General features: G+C 42.0%; 2 protein-coding genes and 1 long non-coding RNA gene across 6 annotated transcripts in view; 2 read left to right on the top strand and 1 right to left on the bottom strand.

The window, feature by feature from the left end:
* CCT3 (chaperonin containing TCP1 subunit 3) lies at window positions 1-16,515 on the bottom strand. Of its 2 annotated transcripts, none has more exons than XM_072647229.1 (14): window positions 16,339-16,515; window positions 14,477-14,538; window positions 13,808-13,858; window positions 13,632-13,694; window positions 13,209-13,305; window positions 11,779-11,896; window positions 6,342-6,528; window positions 4,368-4,517; window positions 3,490-3,622; window positions 3,249-3,330; window positions 2,377-2,557; window positions 1,183-1,428; window positions 731-862; window positions 1-345 (listed from the first exon to the last, which is right to left on the bottom strand). In XM_072647229.1, exons 3-14 carry the CDS (start codon window positions 13,814-13,816, stop codon window positions 241-243), a joined length of 1,503 nt encoding a protein of 500 aa, XP_072503330.1. In that variant the 5' UTR covers window positions 13,817-13,858; window positions 14,477-14,538; window positions 16,339-16,515; the 3' UTR covers window positions 1-240. The 2 variants fall into 2 exon arrangements, with proteins under 2 accessions (XP_072503330.1, XP_072503329.1); XM_072647228.1 differs by lacking the exon at window positions 16,339-16,515 and adding an exon at window positions 15,831-16,225.
* LOC140528921 (uncharacterized) lies at window positions 4,474-4,942 on the top strand. The gene is made up of 2 exons (XR_011975344.1): window positions 4,474-4,556; window positions 4,843-4,942. It is a non-coding gene; the product is annotated as an uncharacterized lncRNA (long non-coding RNA).
* The window catches only part of TSACC (TSSK6 activating cochaperone), a 16,019-nt gene continuing 10,478 nt past the window's right edge, over window positions 16,303-21,843 (top strand). The window contains exons 1-2 of one of the 3 annotated variants that reach the window (XM_072647245.1): window positions 16,303-16,401; window positions 20,035-20,093. In XM_072647245.1, coding sequence (XP_072503346.1) covers window positions 20,057-20,093 — 37 coding nt within the window. In that variant the 5' untranslated portion in view covers window positions 16,303-16,401; window positions 20,035-20,056. Of the gene's footprint in view, window positions 16,402-18,670; window positions 18,774-19,327; window positions 19,483-20,034; window positions 20,094-21,843 lie in introns of those variants that run through there. The other 2 variants (XM_072647244.1, XM_072647243.1) reach the window with 2 other exon arrangements.

Below are 21,843 nucleotides of genomic sequence, written 5' to 3' on the forward strand. Positions count from 1 at the left end.
TCTCAAATGATTGAGATTTTAATCATCAGAAGCAAACTTAAATGGAAAGCTTACAATAGGAGTTACTTGTCAGTGCCTTTGCAAACTGAACTGGGGCAGAAAGAGGCTGAGAGAGGCCTCTCAACCTAATCTCCACCAAGGACATCCACGTTTGCCCCTGGCAGCCTGGCTCGGGAAAAGGATGGAGAAAACCTGCTGGTCCTGTGGGCTCTCACTTCAGCTGATGCTTGTGTTGATAGTTCACTCCTGCCCAGCATCAGGGTGACCCCCTGACTGATTCTGATCATCACCTTTCTTTTTGTGGCCTGAGACAATGTCATCGATCCGAAGTAAGAGGACCGCCGTCTGCAGAAGAGAACCAAGGCCCAAGAGAACTCAGTGGTGGGAAAGGAGGTGCCCTGATCCATAAGCACATCCCTGGATCTCTTCCCCTCCCCCAGCATCACTCCACCACCTGAAATAGATTCATTCTTGGACGCTATAAACTGTGCCCAAGGGATCACTATGGGAGGTATAGATCTTTCAAGCTCTGTTTTTCTGGGATCTTTTTTTTTTTTTAAACTAGATTTTGAGCCTGACATCTAACTAGTTTCCGTAAGCATTTTTCTTTGGTTCCCATCCTCCAAATCTGGTCCTGCTTGGCTAAGAAAGGGAATGGAAAGAGCTGAACAGAAACCTCTTGAGACCTGCCTGTCTCAGGTCAGTTTTGCATGGATTCTGGGGCCCTCACCTCTACTGCAGTCTTGTAGATCTGCAGCTTCACAGCAAGTGGTTCCCAGATGCCCAGCTCCTTCATATCCACCAAGGCGCCCGTCTCACCATCCACACCCCAGGTCTCACAGTTCTCTTGGGTGTGCTTGGCCTGTAAGTTTGTCAGAGAAGAGATTCTCAGGGGGAAACTCTTGGGTCAGGACAGGAAAAAAGGAAATGCAAAGAGTCTTTTTTAAGACTTTTAAAGGAGAAAATCAGGTAGAAGAATTTGATTAGAAATTAGTAGGGATTTGAGGGGAACTGGGAAGGAAAAAGATTTAGACAAAATGAGAGCAGGTTGAAGGGAGAAGGAATTTATGGGAGCAGGAAGTGGGGTAGAGAAAACTACTACCTGGGCTCCAAGGGTATAGGAGAGATGGAATACAGGCTGAGGCAACTCTCTTCCACTGGGTGAAAGGCATAGGGACTTACCCGAAGAGACGTGAGTAGACGTATGGTACTGGCCCCACAGTTCTGGATAAGGGTACGAGGGATGACCTCTAGGGCCTGGGCCACAGCCCGGTAAGGCCACTGCTCAATGCCAGTCATGGCCTTGGACTTTTCTGTCAGGGCATGAGCCAGGGCCATCTCAGAGGCCCCACCCCCTGGTACCAGAAGAGGTTCAAGAAACACGTTCCGGCAGACCTGCATAGCATCTTGGAGGTTTCGCTCCACCTCCTGGGGGAAGAAAATGAAAAACAGGGTAAGATGACCACTGACCTAGTACATGTCCACACAACTGATTTCTTGCATTATACCAACAGGAGAACTGGGACAGCAGCTGGTCTAGATGGATTATTCTACCTGAGGCCATGTGATTAAGAAAACTTCTGAGAGTCTTCCCAGCCTCCATTCTGTTGTCCTCCTTCCCAAATAGCATGAGGACTAAATCTGACAGGCATTACTCAGGATGAAAATTTTTCTCATCTTTGGGGAGCTAATATACCCAACTTAAGTAAATCCCCCACAGAAAAAGGTCATTTAGAAACAAATTTAGCTACTTTTCCCCCTCAAGGCTAAACAATCCGATTATTCCTTTACTTCATGGTTCAAGGTGCCCAGGTTTCACCTCATTCTGAGGATTTCTTTTTCCCTTTATTTAGGGTCCAATCCAGGCTGAATATACCAATTCACAAGACAGATATTTTATTTTATCTCATGTGACCTGACTTTTCACCAATGTCTGAAGTTAGAAGAACAAAGTTGGAAGGTTTCTAGAGGATGCAGTTAGGTACGATGGTAAATCATCATGCTAGATTTGGGAGTCAAGAAGACCTGAGTTCAAATCCTGCCTCTGAGGTTTATCAGCTGCATAACTAGGCAAATCACTCAATCTCACTCAAGCCTTAGCTTCCTCCTCTATTAAATATATATGGTGAGAAGCAAAAGTGATAAAATTAAGTGCTTTGCAAACCTTAAAGCACCACGTAAATGTTAATTACTACTAACTATCACGACATCACTTGAACTGGAAAAATAAAAGGGGTATGGGAAGAGAACTGAAGTCCACTATAAAGGCAGGGAATAAGGGATTTAAGGTGAAGGTGCTTCCTGCTCCCCTTTGTGGTGGGACACTTGGCTCTATCTCACACACGAAGGGAACAGAGGGAAAAGGTGATGGCTCACTGAGAGGATCTCCTTGCTGGCCCCCCGAAGGAGAATGGTGCAGGCCTTGGGATCTTTGCATTCTGTGATGAACGTGAAGTACTCATCTCCAATCTTCTTGATTTCAAATAAGCCAGCACCAGTCCCAATGTCATCTTCTCTTAGTTCTTCTGGTCGGCTGGCAATCCGAGCCCCACATGCCCTGCACAGAAAGTCAATGTTTTCAGAAATGCTTCCCCCATCTCACCCTCTGGAGTTTCAAACTCTGGGAGTTGGGTGGAATGGAACAGTTGTGAGGCTGCTTCTGCATCAGTTGGAAGACCCCCAAACACCTAAGAATGAGCAATTCGTTCCCATTTATCTTTTTGCAAAAGACAAGTAGACATCTGTCCATTTTGGTTTCAGAACCAGCAATAAGGATGTGAGAGGGAAGGAGCTACACTGTTTCTGGCCCCCGTGGAGAACGATGCAGTCTTTACAAAATCAAATTAAAAGCAATTCTAGGTTATCTTTTTTATTTTATCCAGCACTCTTCTCTTACTCATAAACAAGATAGTCAAGAATCTAATACATATTTAAGCACCAGTCTACAGACAACTCCTTAGACAAACTAGTAAAGAAAGCAGTGGCCACAGAAAACCAAAGCCTCTGAACATTTCAATCTAGTTTTGTGATGTGTGACATGATAATTCTGGTAGATTTATTCTGTTTTATGGAAGCTAGCGTTATGATAGGTGTTGTCTTAAAATGCACAGATAGCCCAGGTTAAGTGCAAGTGCCTGACTACTTAACTTCTCTTCAGCTAAATGGTGTTTGCTCCTATATCAGAGAGACTGTTAGAACCACAATCAGAGTGAAAAAGCAGAGAAGATGAGGTTGTGGCATTCACTCACCTGGCAATTCGGTTATTGTCTGTCTTCCGGACTCTGCGGATAGCTGTGATGTTGGCCCGCATGAGGTAGTGCTGAGCTAAGTCTATAAAACAGAAGTGCAAACACATCAAATTGGAATCAGTGTTCCTGGGCTCAAATCCTAGCTTCTCCTCCACCACGACCTTTTTAATGCTTTCTCAGTAAGAAGAGAGACATCCCCCTCCCCCTAGAAATATTCTGAAAGTGAATGGGACCAGTTCACCTGAAATGCCCTTTTCTGTGATGACCACATCAGGTTTGAGATGAATGATATCCTCACAAAGCTGCTGAATATATTCTTCTTCCATCTGCAGAATCCGGGTGAAATCTTCCTCTCGAGTTATCTCAATGTCTGTCTGTAAGAACAGGGAATGGAGGCAGACATCAATTTAACCAGTCAGACTCCCTAGGAGTATAACATCCTCTGCCACATTCTCTCCTACCTCTTCTCTATGGCTTTGTTCCAGATCACCACAAGGTAACATCAAGCAGCTGCATGGGCTTGTAGGCCTTCAAGCCTGAAGCCTTATCGTTTCCTAACTCCAATAACCTCAAGGTTACCACCACCTCCCTCTGCCTGCCCCCAAGTCAATAAACTCCCCCACCTAATCCTCTTTAGAGTCAGAAATGTTTTTCTGATGTTTAGCACTATTCTTAATTCCTTTGCTTCAGCTGCTAGTATACATTAGGTTATCAGCTGAGGCACTGACACCTGGTTCATAAAAATGGAAAGTTGAAAACAAACACAGGTTTGAGAAGGGGTAGACAATGTGGAAGTCCTGGGCTTAAATGGTTGAAGGGTAGGTGTGGTTATGCTTTAGACAAGCCTCACATTGGCTCTCAAGAGTGTGGTGGTGGCAGGAGACCCACCTTCCCACTCTGCTTGATAACATATCCACAGGGCAATGGCCCCCCTCCTTAAGAGATCAATATACTAAACAAATCTTTCCTTAGAGGATCTCCATTCTGGCCCCCAGAGGATGTGAATGAAGAGTGAAATTTAAGAGAGACTACCCTCTGAAGTTCAGAATGGTCCATTTTTTAATCTTCTTGCCCTTGATATATTTCCCTTCTCCCATTAGCTGAAACCGTGGCCCTCACCTGACTTTCTCCTTTCTTGTATTCCAAGGAGGAATCCAGCAACACAATTCGTGGATTCTTAATGTAGCGCCGCATTCGTGGATGGGTCACATCTTTGTTGATCATGACTCCACGTAAGACACAAGAGTCCTCAATTATGCCTCCAGGAATCTGTGCAGAACAAAAAGAGTTTCGATCTATATCACCAAGGTAAGGAAACAGAATGCTTCAATTGTTCCCATAAATTTTTAATTCTTCCAAAATATCATACCACCATCACAAGGTGCATGATTTCTACTATGCCTTTATTTGAAAAATAACAAAACATTCATCTGTCTAAGTATTCTTAGGAGAAGGGGGGGTGAGGGAGAGAGACAAAGAGATATGTGGGAATCATGGGTTATGACTCCTGGTGTCAAAGTGGCACTGAGAGAGGTCAAGAGATTTTCATTGATTTGTCACAGAATGGTATATAATGGCAATTTTTTTTCTTAAGGTAGTACTGGGAACGTTTCTTCTGGATTTCTGAATCCTACCACTTTGCTTTCTGAAGGGAATAAAGGGGAAAGAGGCCAAGAGATGCTCTTACAAATCTTCCAGGTCTTGAATGTGGTTCATTTTCTCTTCAGCCCCTCCCACCTGCTGTGTGAATATATTATCTGGGAACAGGTGTTCTGAGTAGTAGACAGCTCTAGTTTTTAGGAGAAATATAGTCTGAGCATCTCCTGTCTCCCTTTTTCTACAAGTCAGGTAGAATCCCAATCTCCTACTGTAGCTAAATGTGTTTTGATTTCACTGAGATCTCCTCCTCAGAAGTTCCAGGCTCTCCTGAAATCACATGTCCAAAGATGAACATCTGGGTCCAAAAAGTCAGGGGAAACCCCATAAGCTGGGAGTCAAAAAGTGGGGCAAGTCACTTTTTCCCTCTACACCACAGTCTCCCCATTTATGAAATGAAAGGATTAGACTGTGCCTTCTCCAAGGTCCTATTCAGCTCTGGTATGTTGTGTATCACAGTGGAGGCAGCACTATGTTTATCTGATGCTATTCTAAGACCCTTTATCTACTGCAAAGTTTGCCACCCAGGGGGTTCCATATCCAAGAGAAATGGTATAGTGCATTGCCTACTTGGAGATGCACATGTAACTCAATCTGGCTGATTATTGGGGACATCATCCCAAGCCAGTGACTTCACCTTCCTTGATCTCAACGTTCTCATCTATAAAATGAAGGGCCTGAATGAGATAAGCAGCTCTCAAAGTGTGGTCTTTGAGACACTTTCAGGGGGTCTGTGAGGTCAAAACTATTTTCATAGTAATACTAAGATATTTTTATTTCAAATATGATAAACACTAATAAATATAAAGGTACAAACAAAAAGTGTGTGTGGGGCTGGGGGGAGAGCCTCAATAATCTTAAAGAATGTAGGGGGGGAGGGAGGTTTGTGTCAGACTAAACAGTTTGAGAATTGCTGAAGTAGTCTTAGTGTGGGAAGGAGCATAAGGCTCTGGGTTCCCCCTGCTGGCCGCAAGGCACTACATTAACTCTGCTCCCCTATGAAAACAATGAGACTGGTACCTAGAGTAAATTTAGGATTTCTGGAGCTTAAATCATAAGGACAAGGTATTAACAATGTATATCTGCAGTTAACACTGTAAGGGTAAAGATTTTACCATTTAAAAATCTTTATTCTCAGATCAACTCTGTGATTTTCCAACTAAAAGCACAATAGAAATCAAGGGCCCTATGGTATGTGTTGTAGTTACATGCAAGGATGCCAAAAATTTTGAGTTCCAATTTTGCCTTCCCTTTACTCAGGGGCAACTAGTTTATCTACCAACAAATCTTGACCCTCTGCTAAAACTTGTACTGGGTATAACTCTAGGGTCAGAAAATACTCCTTGTCAGGTCCACATACTGGACAGTCTAAATTGCCTACTTAGTCGGGATTTATATTTCTAAGGGGGATGGCTAAAAGTGCACTGAAGACATTACCTTTTCCACCTTAGCATACTTCTTAATATCAATCTCTTTTCGGCCATTTTCCTCAAATTGTACCATCTTTACAGCATCAAGAGCTATGGTGCAAGCCAGAGAGGACCAGCGGCTGATCACCTTAGTGCGAATGGCACTGTCAATGATATTCATCATTGTATCACGGTTGTTGATATCAACGGGCACACTGGGGAAGAGGAAGGAAACACATGGTCATATGGTAGTTTGAAGGATATTTACCAAGAAAGTTGTTTGCAGTATAGATGTCAAATGACTAAAATAATGAGCTAAAGAGAGGGATCCTATTTTCTTAAAATTAAAAATTAAGAAATGGCCTTGTTCACCTTTCTATACCCTTATCTATAACTTTACTTCTTCCTCATCAGCTCCCTGGGTTTTATTACCCTCTCTATGCAGATGACATACACACACACATCTATTTTATACATCCAGTGCCAGTTTCTTCTCTGATTTCCAGTCCTGATGTACCAATTATCTGTTGCACATTTCAAATTGGATGCCCTCTAGGCCTCTCAAACTTAGTATGTAGTGAAGAGACCAAATCTTTCCTTCTTCCAAACTTCCCTATTCCTGATGAAACAGTCACCCTTCTTCAGTCTCCTAGGTTCATAGTGGCAGCACTCTCTTCAACTTTTCATTGTCTCACCCTACCCATCTATAATCAGTTGCCAAATTTTGTGATTTCTATTACCACATCATCTCTTGCACTCCCACCCCTCCTCTCCACTCCCACAGAAACTGTGAGTTCAAGCTTGAATCAACTCTTGCCCATCTTACTGCTTTTCAAGCCTCTCCTCTCTCTAATGCATGTCAGAGTTGCCAGAATGATTTTCCCTTAAGTGAACTGAACATTGCACTCCCATTCTCATCCTACTGCCTTTAGGATAAAATATCAAATTCTTAGTTTGTTTTTAAAGCCATTTACAACCTGGCCCACCAGCCTATCTTTTCAGCCTTGTTATCACTTCTCCAGCTGGTACTCTGTAATCCAGCTACACTAGTCTCCATCTCTGTTCCTTTGCACTGGTCACCACCTGCCGCCACCGCCTTACCCCCCCATGTGGAATGTACTCCTTGTTCATCTTTGCATCAAAAAAATCTCCATCTTTCTTCAAAATCCAGCTCAAGCACCACCTTCTACATGAACCTTCTCCTGACCTCTCATCCCCCAAACCCTCATTTCCTTACAAATTATCTTGTATCCAAGTACTTTGTGTTTATTTTGCATATACCTAGAGACAGCATAACGATAGCTAGCATTTATACACTGCTTTAAGTTTTGCAAAGTGCTTACAAATATCTTATTTCACCTTCAGAGTTCTTTGAGAGAGGTAGGAAGGAAACAAACACTTATTAAGCACCAAGTATATGCCAGGCACTATGCTAAATATTTTTTACCTATAATCTCATTTAAGTCTCACAATGCTGGGAAATAGGTACTCTTATTAACCTCATTTTACAGATGAGGAAACTGTGGAAGAGGCTAAGTTCTTAACCCAGGGACATACAGCATCTGAAGCAGGATTTGAACTCAAATGTTCCTGACACCAGGTCTAGAACCTGATCCATTTCTGGCCTTCACTGGCGGAAGTAGTTTCTTTAACTAGGAGTTTCCTATTTGAAAGAAACTGCAGGAGATATATATATATATATATATATATATATATATATATATATATATATATATATATACATACACATGTATCATGTCTACCCATTCTAAATGGTTTTAACATATAATTTGTATTATATTTACTCTCATTATGCTTCACTTAATTACATTTTTACTCATCCTTCAAGGCTAAGTTCAAGTCCTACACTCCAGAATCTTCACATCTCTCAAAGCAACTTTCAATAATGCTTTTTCAATCAATTTACCCGTGTTCATTAAGAGCTTATGCTATGTGCCAGGCATTGTGCTAGGTGATGGAGATATAAAGACACAAATGAAATAGAACCTGTTATTGAAGAACTCCCATTTTATAGGAGGAGACACATACATGTTAATTAAGTCTATACAAAATACAGGCAAAGTACAAGCAGCTGGAGGCTAGGACATGGTGGAAAGATCAGGAAAGGCCTCATGGAGGGCCTTTAATTTGACCTGTAAAGAAAAGTAGGGATTTACAAAGGTAAGGGAAACAGCATGGAGACAGATGAAACAGTAAAAAGGCTAGTTTGGCTGAACCGAAGAGAACGAGCAAAAGTAAAACACATAATAAGGCTGGAAGAGTAGCCAAGTGGGGGGTGGTGGTAGTGGTGGTGTGTGTGTGTGTGGGGGTGGGGGTGAGGTGTGTGTGTCTGTAAAATTATGAAGCTCTTTAGATGCCAGAGGACATGAACCCAGTACTTCAGGACTACTTATAGTGCACAATTTCAACACCTCTTTATAGTGATCACCATTACCACATGCTCGTGTTCCAGCTTAAAGAGGAGAGGAGAGGAGAGGAAAGGATGCCTTCTTGGCAGGCATCATACGTCTAAATCTTAACTCTCTGTTTAACTTTTCCTGGGCCTCATTTTACTCATCTATAAAATGAGGGTTGGAAGAAATTCTCTGTATTATTTCTGTAAGCTCTAAAATCTGTGATTCCTGGGGAACTTAAGTTTATCCATCTTACCTTGAGGAGAGTTCGTCTAGATTAGGGAATCTGTGGCCTCAAGGCCACATGTGGCCCTCTAGGTCCTCAAGTGCAACCCTTTGACTGAATCCAAATGTCAAAGAACAAATCCCCTTAAAAAAGAATTTGTTCTGGAACACTTGGACTAGTCAAAAGGCTGCATCCGAGGACCAGAAGGCCACATGTTCCCCACTCCCAGACCAGATGATCTCTAAGATTGCCTTAACAGTTCTAAGATCATGGGGGGATACTATCTACATCACAAAAATGGCTACAAGCAAACCATAAGCTTTAAATACTATATAAAAGTGAATTTTAATTTTATTTGACTATTTCATGAAATGATTTGTTGCGTATGTATGATGAAACCAAATCTTTTGCTTGCTTCTCTGCGAGTCATCCTTCTGTTTAGCTACTTTTTAAATGAAAACAAAACCCCCCAAAAACTTCCTCTCTTATTAAAAATACAAAAACCTTATCACAAATATGTAGTCAACCAAAACAAACTTTTGTAGTATAAGCTGCAACTTAATGTATCCAGGTTTTACTTATAGCAAAAAATGTCAATATAGCTATGATTATAAGCTGAGTGCCAGCAGTTAAATGAAGGTTTGTAGACAGTGTAAAAAGTGGATTATTAACATCCTCCATCCCACTTTTAACTTTTCTGCTATGGTCAATTAGTGACTAGAACAGACCATATGCTGAGACATGGATCTTACGTTGCTGCTTTCCTGCCTCCCACCTCCCCACCAGCCATCAGTCGATCTTCTATTGAGGGACCTATTTTATCCATGACAAGGTTGATCTGAGAGCAGAGGCCATAGGAGTGGCAGAACTTCCGTTCTGCTGACATGCCCTTTGAGTCTCTAAGTCTTCTCCCTACGATGATAAGGCATTGGGACAGGACTTGTGTTGAGGCACTCTGTTCACTGATTACAAAAAAAAGCATTTGACACACTCAAAACAAAAGCTTAAAGGTTCTCCTCAAACGTACCTCAAATGCATGTTAAGATCATACAAAATTCCATGAAAGAGGGCACATCAGAGATAGATGTCACCCTGAAAGACTCATAATAAACAGAAACTATTGCAGTGTATGCATCAATATCTTTTGTAGAGGATGAAGAGAAATTCCATGAAGAACAAGTCAATAAATATGTGCTTTAAAGATCTAGTTTTGTTAGCCTAGACACTTCCTACACTGCTGCAGAAAAATCTACCACCCTACACCTAAGTTGATTAGTTTCTCTGAAGGTAGGTAGATTACTCCCTGAACAGATATACAGTCAATGGGAGTCATATAATCAACAAACGCATTTGCCATCATCATGGAAAATGTCGCTCTCAAAGTTAAAAGAGTAGAGGAATTTCCTATGGACAGAATGAATCTACAGATGGTTCCATTTGTAGATTACATAGAGCCCAGGAACGCTACAAGGGCCTTTCAATGAGATTCATGATCACTCAAAAGATACTGGCCTACTCAACAGAAAAAACTAGAGGAATATATACTGCTCCACAAGGTCACGACCCACAGTTTAAGAAGTGTTGAATGAGTCCTGATTAGAAAAAGTTTAAGAAGCCCTAGTCTGCATTAGAGCATACAGATGGATGGGTAGCCTGTTTTAGACCATAAGCAAAAACATTCAGAAAAGGCACTAAATGGATAAGCTAGGCCTAGAATTGATTAGGAGAACTTTCAATAACATTAAGTTGTTCCTTGTCACAAAAGTCTAACTTTTCAATATGAATATTCTTCTGTTAATGCTATATGGTTGAAAATTATGGAACCCTGAAATTCTGAGGACCAAAAAAATGATACAACCTAGGTATCAGGAGACTGCAACATGTTGCCAATGACTTGCATGTGAAAACTAGTTTAAGAGAATATCAATGAGATCATGGATCACAGAAGTAACTATTCTGCATTAGTTTTGTTTCTTCCACAACAATGCAAACTCAATGAAGACAAGGGCTAGCTAGAGCTATACAATAAAAGGAGTTAAGAGGCTTTGGACCTTTCTTTAGACCAACTCCCTCCCTAATGCAAAGATTCCCTTCCTTTCCAATGCCCCTGATACATGCTCACCTAGTCTCTGCTTAAATGTTTACATGGGATTTACTGTCCCACAAAGTCTTTCCTTATCCTAAGTGTAAATTTGTCTCCCTTTAAGTTCCATTCATTTGTTAAGCTTTGTACATTAGAACTACACAGAATAAATCTAATCCCTCCTGCCTGAAATATCCAAAGATACTTATATCCCTCCCATTTTCTCTTTCCCAGGCCTTAATATTCCATGCTTTTTAAACTATTCTTCATATCACATGGTTCTAAAATCTGTCACCATCCAGACAGTCCAGATGCAGTCTGATCAGTGCAGAGGATACTAGACTTACCACCACCCTTAATCAGATGACTAAAATGTTCATTGCCCAATTAGACTGCATATGTGAAATGACAGTTAAGTTCTTTCTTATGGGTAACTTAGATACCATGTGCTCTCAACTAACATCCAAAAGAAAACAGCTAATCACTATTCCGCTGGAACAGTTTTCCAGAATTCTGAACGATCTCATCACTTTTTATTCCTCCTTGTTCTGACTATGTATCACTTATTTCCTAAACCTTCTTTCTTCCTTCCTATAACCCCTTCTCCATAATTGAGAAGGCAGGAAAAAGAGCAAATGAGTGTGTAATACTTTCCTCCCTGCCACTTTTCATCATCTCATCACATGATGGGTTCAGTTTAACCTTCCCCATTCATCACAGTACATGTCACTTTCCCAAATACCTGATTTTCTTAAGCGTGCTGATCATATCATCCAATGCCTTTCGGTAGGCACTGATCACTACTGTTGGGTGCATCTGTTGCTCTAGGAAATGCTCAGCCACTGACAGCATCTCTCCAGCTAAAGGAAAGAAGAGACATATACACTAGAGCCAACTTAGCCATCAATATGTTGGTCATAAAGAAGAAAAAGAACTGACTTTATCTTGCCAAAGATGAAACTGCTTTTGAGACCACCGCTCTTCTCTTGAGGTCACCAGAATCAAAATCACCTGCATGAGTCTACATCTTTCTCATAATACTCAGGTGAGTTATGTTCTAGTTTTATCTGACAAAGTTAGAAATTTCTATTAGACATCTGAGACCACTTTTCCCTGATGTATTTTCAGCCATTTCTTCGTATTTTGAGTTACTTTTGATAAACACTCATGAAACCCAGCTCCTGCCTTCCCTTTTACAGAATAGCCCACTCAAGTTTTGCTTAAAGCTCAAAACTGGTCTTGATAAATATAAAAATTCTGAACATAGTGAAGTAAAGGCAAAAATGCAATTAGATTTAATGATTCCCTAGCAAATTCCCATCCAATTTAACAGTCATAGACTACAGTCTTAACCAATATTACACATGATATAGTAATTGAGGTGGGAATATGCTTTTTGGGTCATGCTTGACAATATTGTAAAGTAATAAATCAACTTTTAAAATTTTGACTCCATGTATTTATTATTTAAAAAGATTCCTCTTAGACATGTAGTCCTTACATGAAGTATACTTTTATTCAATTTTTGACTGAGCTGTTCTTTTAACAGTTTTTTCAATTAACAGGCCTTTATGTTCTCTTTCCCCAATGGAAAAAATAAAACAAAATTCTTATATTACAAATACACATACTCAAGCAAAACAAATTCCCACATAGATCATGTACAAAATAGATTCATTTGTTAAACAAAAAATATGTATTTCTTGGTAGAACTCTGCAACAAACAGAAATTTATATAGAAATGGTATCAATGTATAGCAAAAGTGGCACAAAAGATTTCAGGAAGGTAAGGAGAATACCAGAGATATTATGTGAAGTGGAAGACAGTTAATGCAAACTAAGACAATGGCTTTACCCTAGGTGGAATGCGTACAGCCTTCCTCCTCTGACAGATAAGGAAAATGAAGTCACCAGATGGCAAATGACTTGCAAGGTTATTATTTACAATATGAAGTCAGGTCCTCTGACTAAAAATCTAGTGCTATTCCTACCATGCCAAATGGTCTATATATCACTAAACTAGGATTGAAAAGTTCACCTTCCATGTTTGAATCTATTAGGTTATGTAGAAAAGTAGCAGAAATTATTTAAATTGTATTACTATCATACATCTGTACAGCATTTTACTCATACTGTGTTCTGTTTCCCTTCATTAACTTCCCTGTATCTTACCAAGAATAATCACTGATGTAGTCCCATCACCAACTTCTTCATCTTGGGTCCGACTGATTTCAATCATTGATTTGGCTGCTGGATGCTGGACTTGAATCTGGAGAGGATCAAGACAATTCAAGACAATTCCCAACATCTTTTTTTCTGTCTATCCTGCTTGTCCCTAATTCAGCTCTCTACCTTGGAGATATGCACTTGTGTATTTTCTTACTCTGCTTCTAAGAAGATTACAAATAAAAATGATCCTACATAGTAAAAGCTGGAGAATTCAGCCTTTATTATCTATGTAACCACCCCTTAAATTCTCTTTCTGAAAAATGCATGCACAATGCCCTTATCACCTACAAAATCTTCTTAGGAAAAGCATGCTAATATCTTCCATTTCACTTATGAAACTACAAGAACGCAAAATAAAAATCAAACCTCTCGGAGAATGGCGTTGCCATCATTGGTCATCACAATACCACCCATTGGGTCCAAAAGCATCTAAGAAAAAATCAGAAGACATTGGTGATGTATGTTCACTAAGTTGAATATACCAGGGGTGGGTAAATTGAGGTATTTCTTAGTTTGAGTGTTGCTAAAAGAGCTAAACTTACCTTCATCATGGACTTAGGTCCCAGACATGTTCGGATGACATCTGCAATAGTCTGATGGGAAAAAAGGTATAGATATGCAAATTCTAATGTGGCCTTAAATATATATATATATTTAACTTCAATAAAAGTGACAGATAAAGAAGTTGTACAACAGTTCTCTATTTGTACTGGTAGTTTTCGCAACTGGAGCTCCATATACAAAAGAAATCATGAATGTCAGAAGTGGGAGTAGGAAGGAAGAGGAGAAATGACAAAGAGTTATGGCTGACCCTCAGAGTCAAAAATCTTTCAGGTGAATGTGTCAAACTGTTTTGAGGGAGAAGAGGGCCACACAGCTACTTTTGTCAATGTGGGAGAACTCCCAACAAGCCTAGTTGAACTAACTGGCAGATGAGTTTGGGGTCCTTAAGAAATGTTTCCCTGAGCTTTCCATGCCCAATAGTCAGACACTAAAGGGACTGTCCATTCCATTCACAATCCGCCAGGCAAGTAAACTTCTGTTATAAAACACCAGCTTTCACTCACTTCACATATCACCTTTTTGCTTTACTGACTTTACTTGTGTATATATATCACTGAGGGATTGTTGTGATACTCAGAAAAAAGAGAATCAAGTCAAACTGTAAGACTAAAACAATCCTGGGGGGGAGGGGGTCTAATGAAAGATACCTTGGCAGCACTGATGTTCCCTGATTGTACTTTCCTTCCAGATTCCCGTTTTGTACTCTGACCTGAAATGCATGAAAAACAAAACAGTTGAACAATGTCTCATGATTGCCTTTGCTTTTTCACACTTGTGATGAATGAAAAGTATTTATATCAAGTGATTAGTATTTGATAAGCATTGTACTAAGAGTCAGAGCCACAAATACAAAATTGGGATAATCTACCCTCAAAGAGTTTTACCTTTTAACCCAGGAGACAAGGCATAAGATATATATAAGGGAGAGTTAGCCACGAAAGAGACATTTTCCCAACATCACTGAGAAAAAAAATACATTATCTCATAACTTACAGAACTCCCCTCATATTTTTGGTCTTATTTTTCACTAGAACAAATTCCAATGACGTTAGAGAAAAATGGGAGAAAAGTTTTTAATAGATGATTTTCTGTTTAGCGTTACTAAAAGTGTTCCGGTGTGCGTACAGAAGTAACCAGAGCAGCGGCTGAGAATGCCATACGGCCTAGATACGTATGTATAGGCACTGAAGCAACCTAGGTAGCAGCGGAGGATGCTGTATGGACTAGACGACTTCCCACGTTCCTCCTTCCGGCTCTAGAGCCATGATCAAATTGTTCTACCTCTTCAGGATCTTCAAATCCTTCAAGGTAAGACAACCCAGGTCACAAAGTATGGAGGCCGCAATTCCTACCAATACCAAGTCACTTCTAAGGCGTCCTGAGTCCGTGTCAGGGTCCCACGAACACGGTCTGAGGACAACACAGCCTCTATAACTCAAAGAACAAAACTCGACACGGGCTGGGAAAAAATTCGGGGAGTTGATGGAGGGAGGAGAAAGAACCCCGAAGTGAGAGGGGCTTTTACAAACCGCTTTCCTCCCAACGACCCGGTGGGGCGGGGGGTGCAGGTCTGCTTCCGTTCTACGGTGAAGAGAAGGGCCCCTCTAGGGGTCGAACCGCTACCTCTCAGGACAAGGATGTGTTTGTGGGGGCAGGGAGATCTGCGGCGGATGGGGGGAAGAAATCACGTGGAGAGGCATTAATGAATCGAGGAGATCTGCAAGGCCAGAAGGCAGTCCTGGGCCCTGGATCGGGAGGCCGGTCAGGGAGCGCGCAGGGGGTTGCCTCCCTCAGTGGGAGAGAAGTCCTGGGGGTGGGGGGGAGTGACCGAAGGGCCAGGGATCCCGCACCCGCGGGAGATCCGGGCATTACTACGGGCAAATGAAACGACGCGCAGAGATCAGTTGCGGGGGGATTCCTGGGGATCAGGGGCCTTCCGAAATGGGTGTGGGGAGGCATGGCACAAAAGGTCGGGTCAGCCTCTAGTCCCCTACGACTTACTGAGCACGAGCACGGGGCGATGGCCCATCATGGCGGCGCGGAGCCGGGAACCGGGAGCTAGGTGAACCGGCGGAACCTTCTGGAGATAGAGCCAGAATGCGGTGCCCGAGCAGCGCCGCCGCTACAGCGCCTACACCTAAACGTGCTATCCTTTGTGCTGCAGCCAATCCCCTCACACGTCTCGTTGACAGGCACCAATATAAGCCAATCGGTACCTACGGTCCCGCCTCTCTGGCCCGAACGGCTATGCAAGCTAGGTAGAGAGCGTGCCGAACGGAGGGGAGGGGCAGCTCAAGCGCAGGCGCAATTGGATGACCGCTCCCGGCCGGGCCGCGTGCAGACTCTTGCCGGTGCCCTTCACGCAGCCGCTTTAGCGCAGGCAGTTGATTGGTTGGTGTTTCAGCGCGCAAGCGCAACAGCTCCTGGGTGGGGCTCTGGAAGCGGGGAGAGTTTATGCTTTTGTTTTACATAGCAAGTGAGTGAACTGAACCATCTCCTCCTGCTTTACCTGGCCTCTGAAGAACTAGGAAGACATAACAGCCTTCAATCAGTCAGTTCGAACCCAGCAAAGGTGAGGGAATGGCGTATGGGCGAGACGTCAACCGGCATTTGAGACAGAAACGTGACGTTTTGCCGCAGGGTGATATGGGAGTTGTAGTCTTCAGGACTGGATAACAGTACATTCCCTGTACGTGCTGGGATTTGTAGTTGGTTGCCCAGTTAGCTTTGTGACCGAATCTTTGCCTTCTTATGCTATTGCTGTTTACGTGATAACCAGTAATAATAACTCACAATTTTATACCACCTAAAAATGTACAGTGCCCTTTTCATACAAAAGCCTTGCCAGTCATGTAGTTGGAGCACCCTCGTTTCGCTCATCAACAGATTTATTCAGCAGCGAGCATTAGGCACTGTGCTAAGTGCTGGGGGTACAAAGAAAGGCAAAAACACGGGCGCTCCCCTGTAGGAACTCACATTCGAATGTGGAAGACAACATGCAAACAGCTGTATACATACAGAATACATCTAGGGGGAGGGAGGAAGAAGGCAGAAGGTGGCATTTAAGGTATCGTGAAGGAAGCTAGCAGGTGAGGAAGAACCAATCAATCAACAATAAATGCCGAGCGTTGTGGGAAGCAATGAGGGTATAAAAAGAGGTAAAAGATAGTTCCTATGCCCAAGAGGTTTGCAGTCTAACGGGGGAGATAACATACAAACAACAAAAGCTATATACAGAATAAATAGGAAAATATTAATGGAAGGAAAGCACTAGAATTAAGAGGGTTTGGGCAAAGCTTCCTGCAGAAGATGGGATTTTAGCTGGGACTTAAAGGAAGCCAGGTGAGTCATTAGGGAGAATTGAGAAGAGCTTTCCAGGCATGGTGCAGAGCCAAAGAAAATGCCCTGAGTTGGGAGGTGAAGTGTTTTCTTCAAGAAACAGTCAGGAGGCCAGTGTCACTGGACCGAAGAGTGCTGACTGGGAATAAGATGTAAGAAAACTGGAAAGGTAGGAGAGGGCTAGGTTATGAGGGTCTCTGAATACTAAACAAAGCATTTTAGTTTATGGAGTAGGGGAGAAACATGGTGAGACCTGTGATTTAGGAAGATCACTTTGGTGACTGAATGGAGGATAGATTGGAGTAGAGAGACTTGATTCCAGAAGACCCATGCACAGGCTGTTTCAGTAATAGGGAAAGCAGGAGAGGAAGGGGATGGTTGAGGGGGAAAGACAATGAGTTCTGTTTTGGACATGTTTAGCCTAAGAGATCCTATTGGAGATCCATTTTGAGCTGAAAGGCATTTGGAGATGTGAAATTAGAGATCAGCAGAGAGTTTGGGGCAGGATAGGTAGATTTGAGACTCATTAGGATGGGGATGATAATTCTTGGAAGCTAATGAGATCCCCGAGTGAAGTAGTATTGAGGGAAGAAAAGAAGAGAGTGAAAGAAAGAACCCTGAAGTACACCTACCTTTTGTGGGAGTAACCTGGATGAAGATCCAGTAAAGGAGATAGAGAAGGAGTAGTCAGACAGGTAGGAGGAGAATCAGGAGAGAGTGGTGTCCCAAAAACCTAGACAGAAGAGAGTAGTATTAGGGAGGAGAGAGTGTCAGAGGCTTCAGAGAGGTCAAGAGGGATGAGGTTTGGGAAAAGTCCATTGGATTTCACAACTAAGAGCTCTTTGGAGAGAGCAGTTTCAGTGGAATAAGGTGGAAAGCCAAATTGTAAGGGGGTTAAGAACAAAGTGAGAGGAAACAAGGTGGAGGCACCTATTGTAAACGGTCTTTTTGAGGCATTTAGCCACAAAGAGTAGAAGATATATAGGATGATAGTTAGTGGAGATGGAAGGATCAAGTGAGGGTTTTTTGAGGGTGGAGGAAGACGTGCATGCTTGTAGGCAGTAACGAATAGGCCAGAGCTGAAAAGTAAGTATTATGGTGGGGAATAACAGAGCAGGCAATCTGTTGGAGGAGGTGAGATGGAGTGGGATCACTTAAACAGGTAGAGGGTTAACCTTGGTAAAGAGTAAGTCCATTTCATCATGTGAGGCAGGTGAAGAGCAGGTAATGGCAGAAGGCTTCTTCTGAGTGATAAGAGATCAGGAAATGATAGGAGATGAGGAAGGGGTGAGAAGAGGGAGTTTATTGTGAATAGCTTCGATCTTTTTTTTCTGTAAAATAGAAGGCAAGGTTCTTAGCTGAGAGGATGGTGGAAGGGAACTGTGAGAGGTTTGAGGAGGGATGAAAAAATTGGGAAGAGCCTCTGTGGAGAGCTGGATGGTGAATGGGTGAGAGAGACATAGTAGGCTTGCCTAGCAACATGAAAAGAACATTCTAGGCTTGGGGAACAACCAGTGAAAATGCACGGAGTGTGGAGGTGGAGTAACTGTTCCGTGAACTACTACAAGACAGTAGGATTGTAGAGTACATGAAGGAGAAAAAAGCGTAAGAAGACTTGGAAAGGTCCTGGGGGCTGGGTTGAAAAGGACCTTCCAAGACAAACAAAATAGTTTATATTTGATCCTGGAGGGAATAGGGAGCCACAGAATTATTTTTTCAGTAGTGGGTTGATAGGTCAGACCTGAGCTTTAGGCAGATCCCTTTGGCTGAAGGGACTTAACTGGGGAGAGACTTGAGGTGGGGACCAAGCCAGCAGGTCTATTGTAATAGACCCTGGTCATGTGATGAGGACCTGTACTAGAGTGGTAGCTGTGTGAATGGAGGCTCCCATTTTTGATGACTTGCTGCATTGTCACACCTAGTAAATGTCAGAACCAGAATCTAGGCCTCTGTGGAAGTAAATGATAGTAATGTTTCATAGCTCTTTGTACTCTTTGGAACTCTGTGCTAGGTATTAAGTATTTGGAGGAACTCTGAGAGGCAGTCTGCCAAAGTGGTAGAGACCTCTCTGGAAAATGAGGAAGACCTAGGTTCACCTCTGATACATCCTGGCTGTGTGGCCTGGGCAAGGCACTTAGCTTCTCAATTCTCTAAGATCAAGTGCAGATAAGGTGATGACTGCAGGGAACAAGTTATTTCCTTACCTGAGAATTCTTCATACCAATAAAAATCACAGGTCCAGTCTCTGTTCTTTGTCTAAGAACTCTGAAGTCTCCCAGATCACCTTCTTTTTTTGTTGCCACATACTGAAAAGGTTGTGTAGGGATAGTTGGGGAGGTTGTGGGGATCATGGCAATACTGTTTTTTGTTTCCTTGTAGGATAGAAAAGGAAGGAAGGGTTGACATTGTCCAAATTAGCTAGCCTAGAGTTCTTAGCTGTAAAGGAAGACACTGAGAGGTATGGGTAGGGTGTTATTTACAGAAATGTTCTTTTCAAGAGTCTTACAAATCTGGGTTGGGGTAGGTATACGTGTGCCCAGAAGCAGGAAGGTAGTACTGGTTTATTTGTCACCACTGGATCATTTGTATTAGTAGAGTGAAGGTGAGGGAGGCAGTGATGCTCCTCAAGTAGTAGATGATGAAAAAATTGTTTATATTTGACTTTGTAATGTAGACACAAATGTGGAAATACAGTGTCTTCCTTGTGGTGGCTCACTTCCTAGGGGAAACAGCTTAAGATCTATCAAGGTTATGGAGAGGAGGGTTTGTAATTTACTGAGAGTTCTATATAGTTGTGATAAGAATACTTAAAATAGTACAGAAATGAGATGTTTTCCAGCCCAGTGATATAGCTGTTCTTTCTCAGGAACCAGAACTTTGCTAATCAGATGGAGAAGCCAAAAAGTAACTCTGCCAAAAGAAAAGGTAAGTGGCCTGCAGGAAGGGGTCCCCCTCTTCTCCTTTAAGTCTAAGACCTTCTTCATTCTATAGTAATGTGTCTAATCAGCAGTTGGATGTACATTTTTTTCCTGCCATCTTTAATTGTACATTTTCACCTTTGCCCTGTCTTCTCTGTTAAATAGTCATACCTCAAAGGATACTGTTCTTTTGTACCTCCCCAGTGTACCTATTAGGAGGCTTTCTTAGCAGTGCTCACCAGACACATGGTAGTAACTCAGGCCAACAGACTTTATAGTATAGGTGGGCTGGTTGAAGTTAGCAGTGACCTGGGATGACTTCTGGATAGGCATTCTGTGAAAAGTCTGAGATAAACACTGCTCCATATTTCCGTGAACATGACTGTATACAGGCAGGGAAGAGTGGAATCTTGTTCTGTGATTTGCCATATCTAAGCCAAAATGACACGTAGGTAAGGAATATATTATTTGCATGATATGAGATATCTCGCAAACTGTTTGCTGATTTCAGTTTATCGATAGCTTGGACTCTCTCATTTATCTCTGGTACCTTAGATAATTCTTCCTCTAGCTCAGTGGGCTTCAGGCCACTTTAGAAAGGGGAATGTGTCAAGATAGAGGCCTAGAATGGTCTAAAAATCGAACCAGTGCCCCTTTCCTACCATCTCGACTTTTGGGGTTCAATCTAGAGTTAAAAACTGAAAGAACTGGATTTTAACAAATCTTTTCCCTCTGATTTTTTGGTAATACCTTCCCTCTCCCTCCCAACCCTGTTCCACTCCATAGTCTGCATTGGTAGTTAAAAATATGATGATTTTGTGTAAATGATTCCTCAAACTGTTCATCACAGCAGGAAAGGCGTTCATAGTAATAGCTGACATTTATGTTACACTTTGAAGTTTGCCAGCTGCTTGATGTACTCACGTGATCTCACAACAGCCCTGTGAGGTAGGTGCCATTTTACAGATGAGAAAATTGATGTTCAGAGAAGTGATTTGCCCATGGTTGTGCAATTTATGAATATCAGAGGCAGATTCAAACCCAGTGTTCACTTGACTCTTCTTTGAGTCTAGTGTTCTTCTTCTATATCACATTGTCTCTAAAAGTGAAGGCTTATGGGTAAAGTGATTTAAATTGTTTGGAGAAATGTTAGAGTTACATTTTAGAGTGTTAATAAGACATTCAGAATCTGAACAAAAATGAATTTAAATTTCATCTCTTCTGTCTTCTGCTCATCTTCTAGTCAATAGTCAAATGGCCAAAGACAACCCAATCTGGAGGAAGATGGACGAAGGAGAGGCCTAGAGAATTCACAGACTGTGTGGTCACTTCTCTTACCATGAACAATTTAAGAGTTAACTATATAAGCTTTCCTAGCTTAACACTGAACTAAGACTTTGGGGATGCTTTGTGTAGAAGGGTTTTGTGAGGTCCCCTCCAGACGGGGGTACACCCATTTACTGCATTCCTTCCTCATGTTTCCTTTCACTGCCTCCTAAGAGCATAGAAGAGTATATGTAGCCAACATACAGAATGCTGTCTTGAGACAAAGTGCCATGAAAAATAAACATGGAGGAGGATAGAAAAAGAGAGTTTATTGACTTGACCAGGTTCTTCTACACTTGAGTTAAAAAGATCAGCTGCACAAGTATAGGACAGGAGAGACATGGCCAGAAAACTCTTCCTATGAAGAAAAATAAACCACCTGGAGCTATTAGTGAACTATAATAACAATAAGAAAAAACTCTTTGGTGTAA

This window comes from Notamacropus eugenii, chromosome 2, assembly GCF_028372415.1.
Source record: "Notamacropus eugenii isolate mMacEug1 chromosome 2, mMacEug1.pri_v2, whole genome shotgun sequence".
Classification (NCBI taxonomy): Eukaryota; Metazoa; Chordata; class Mammalia; order Diprotodontia; family Macropodidae; genus Notamacropus; species Notamacropus eugenii.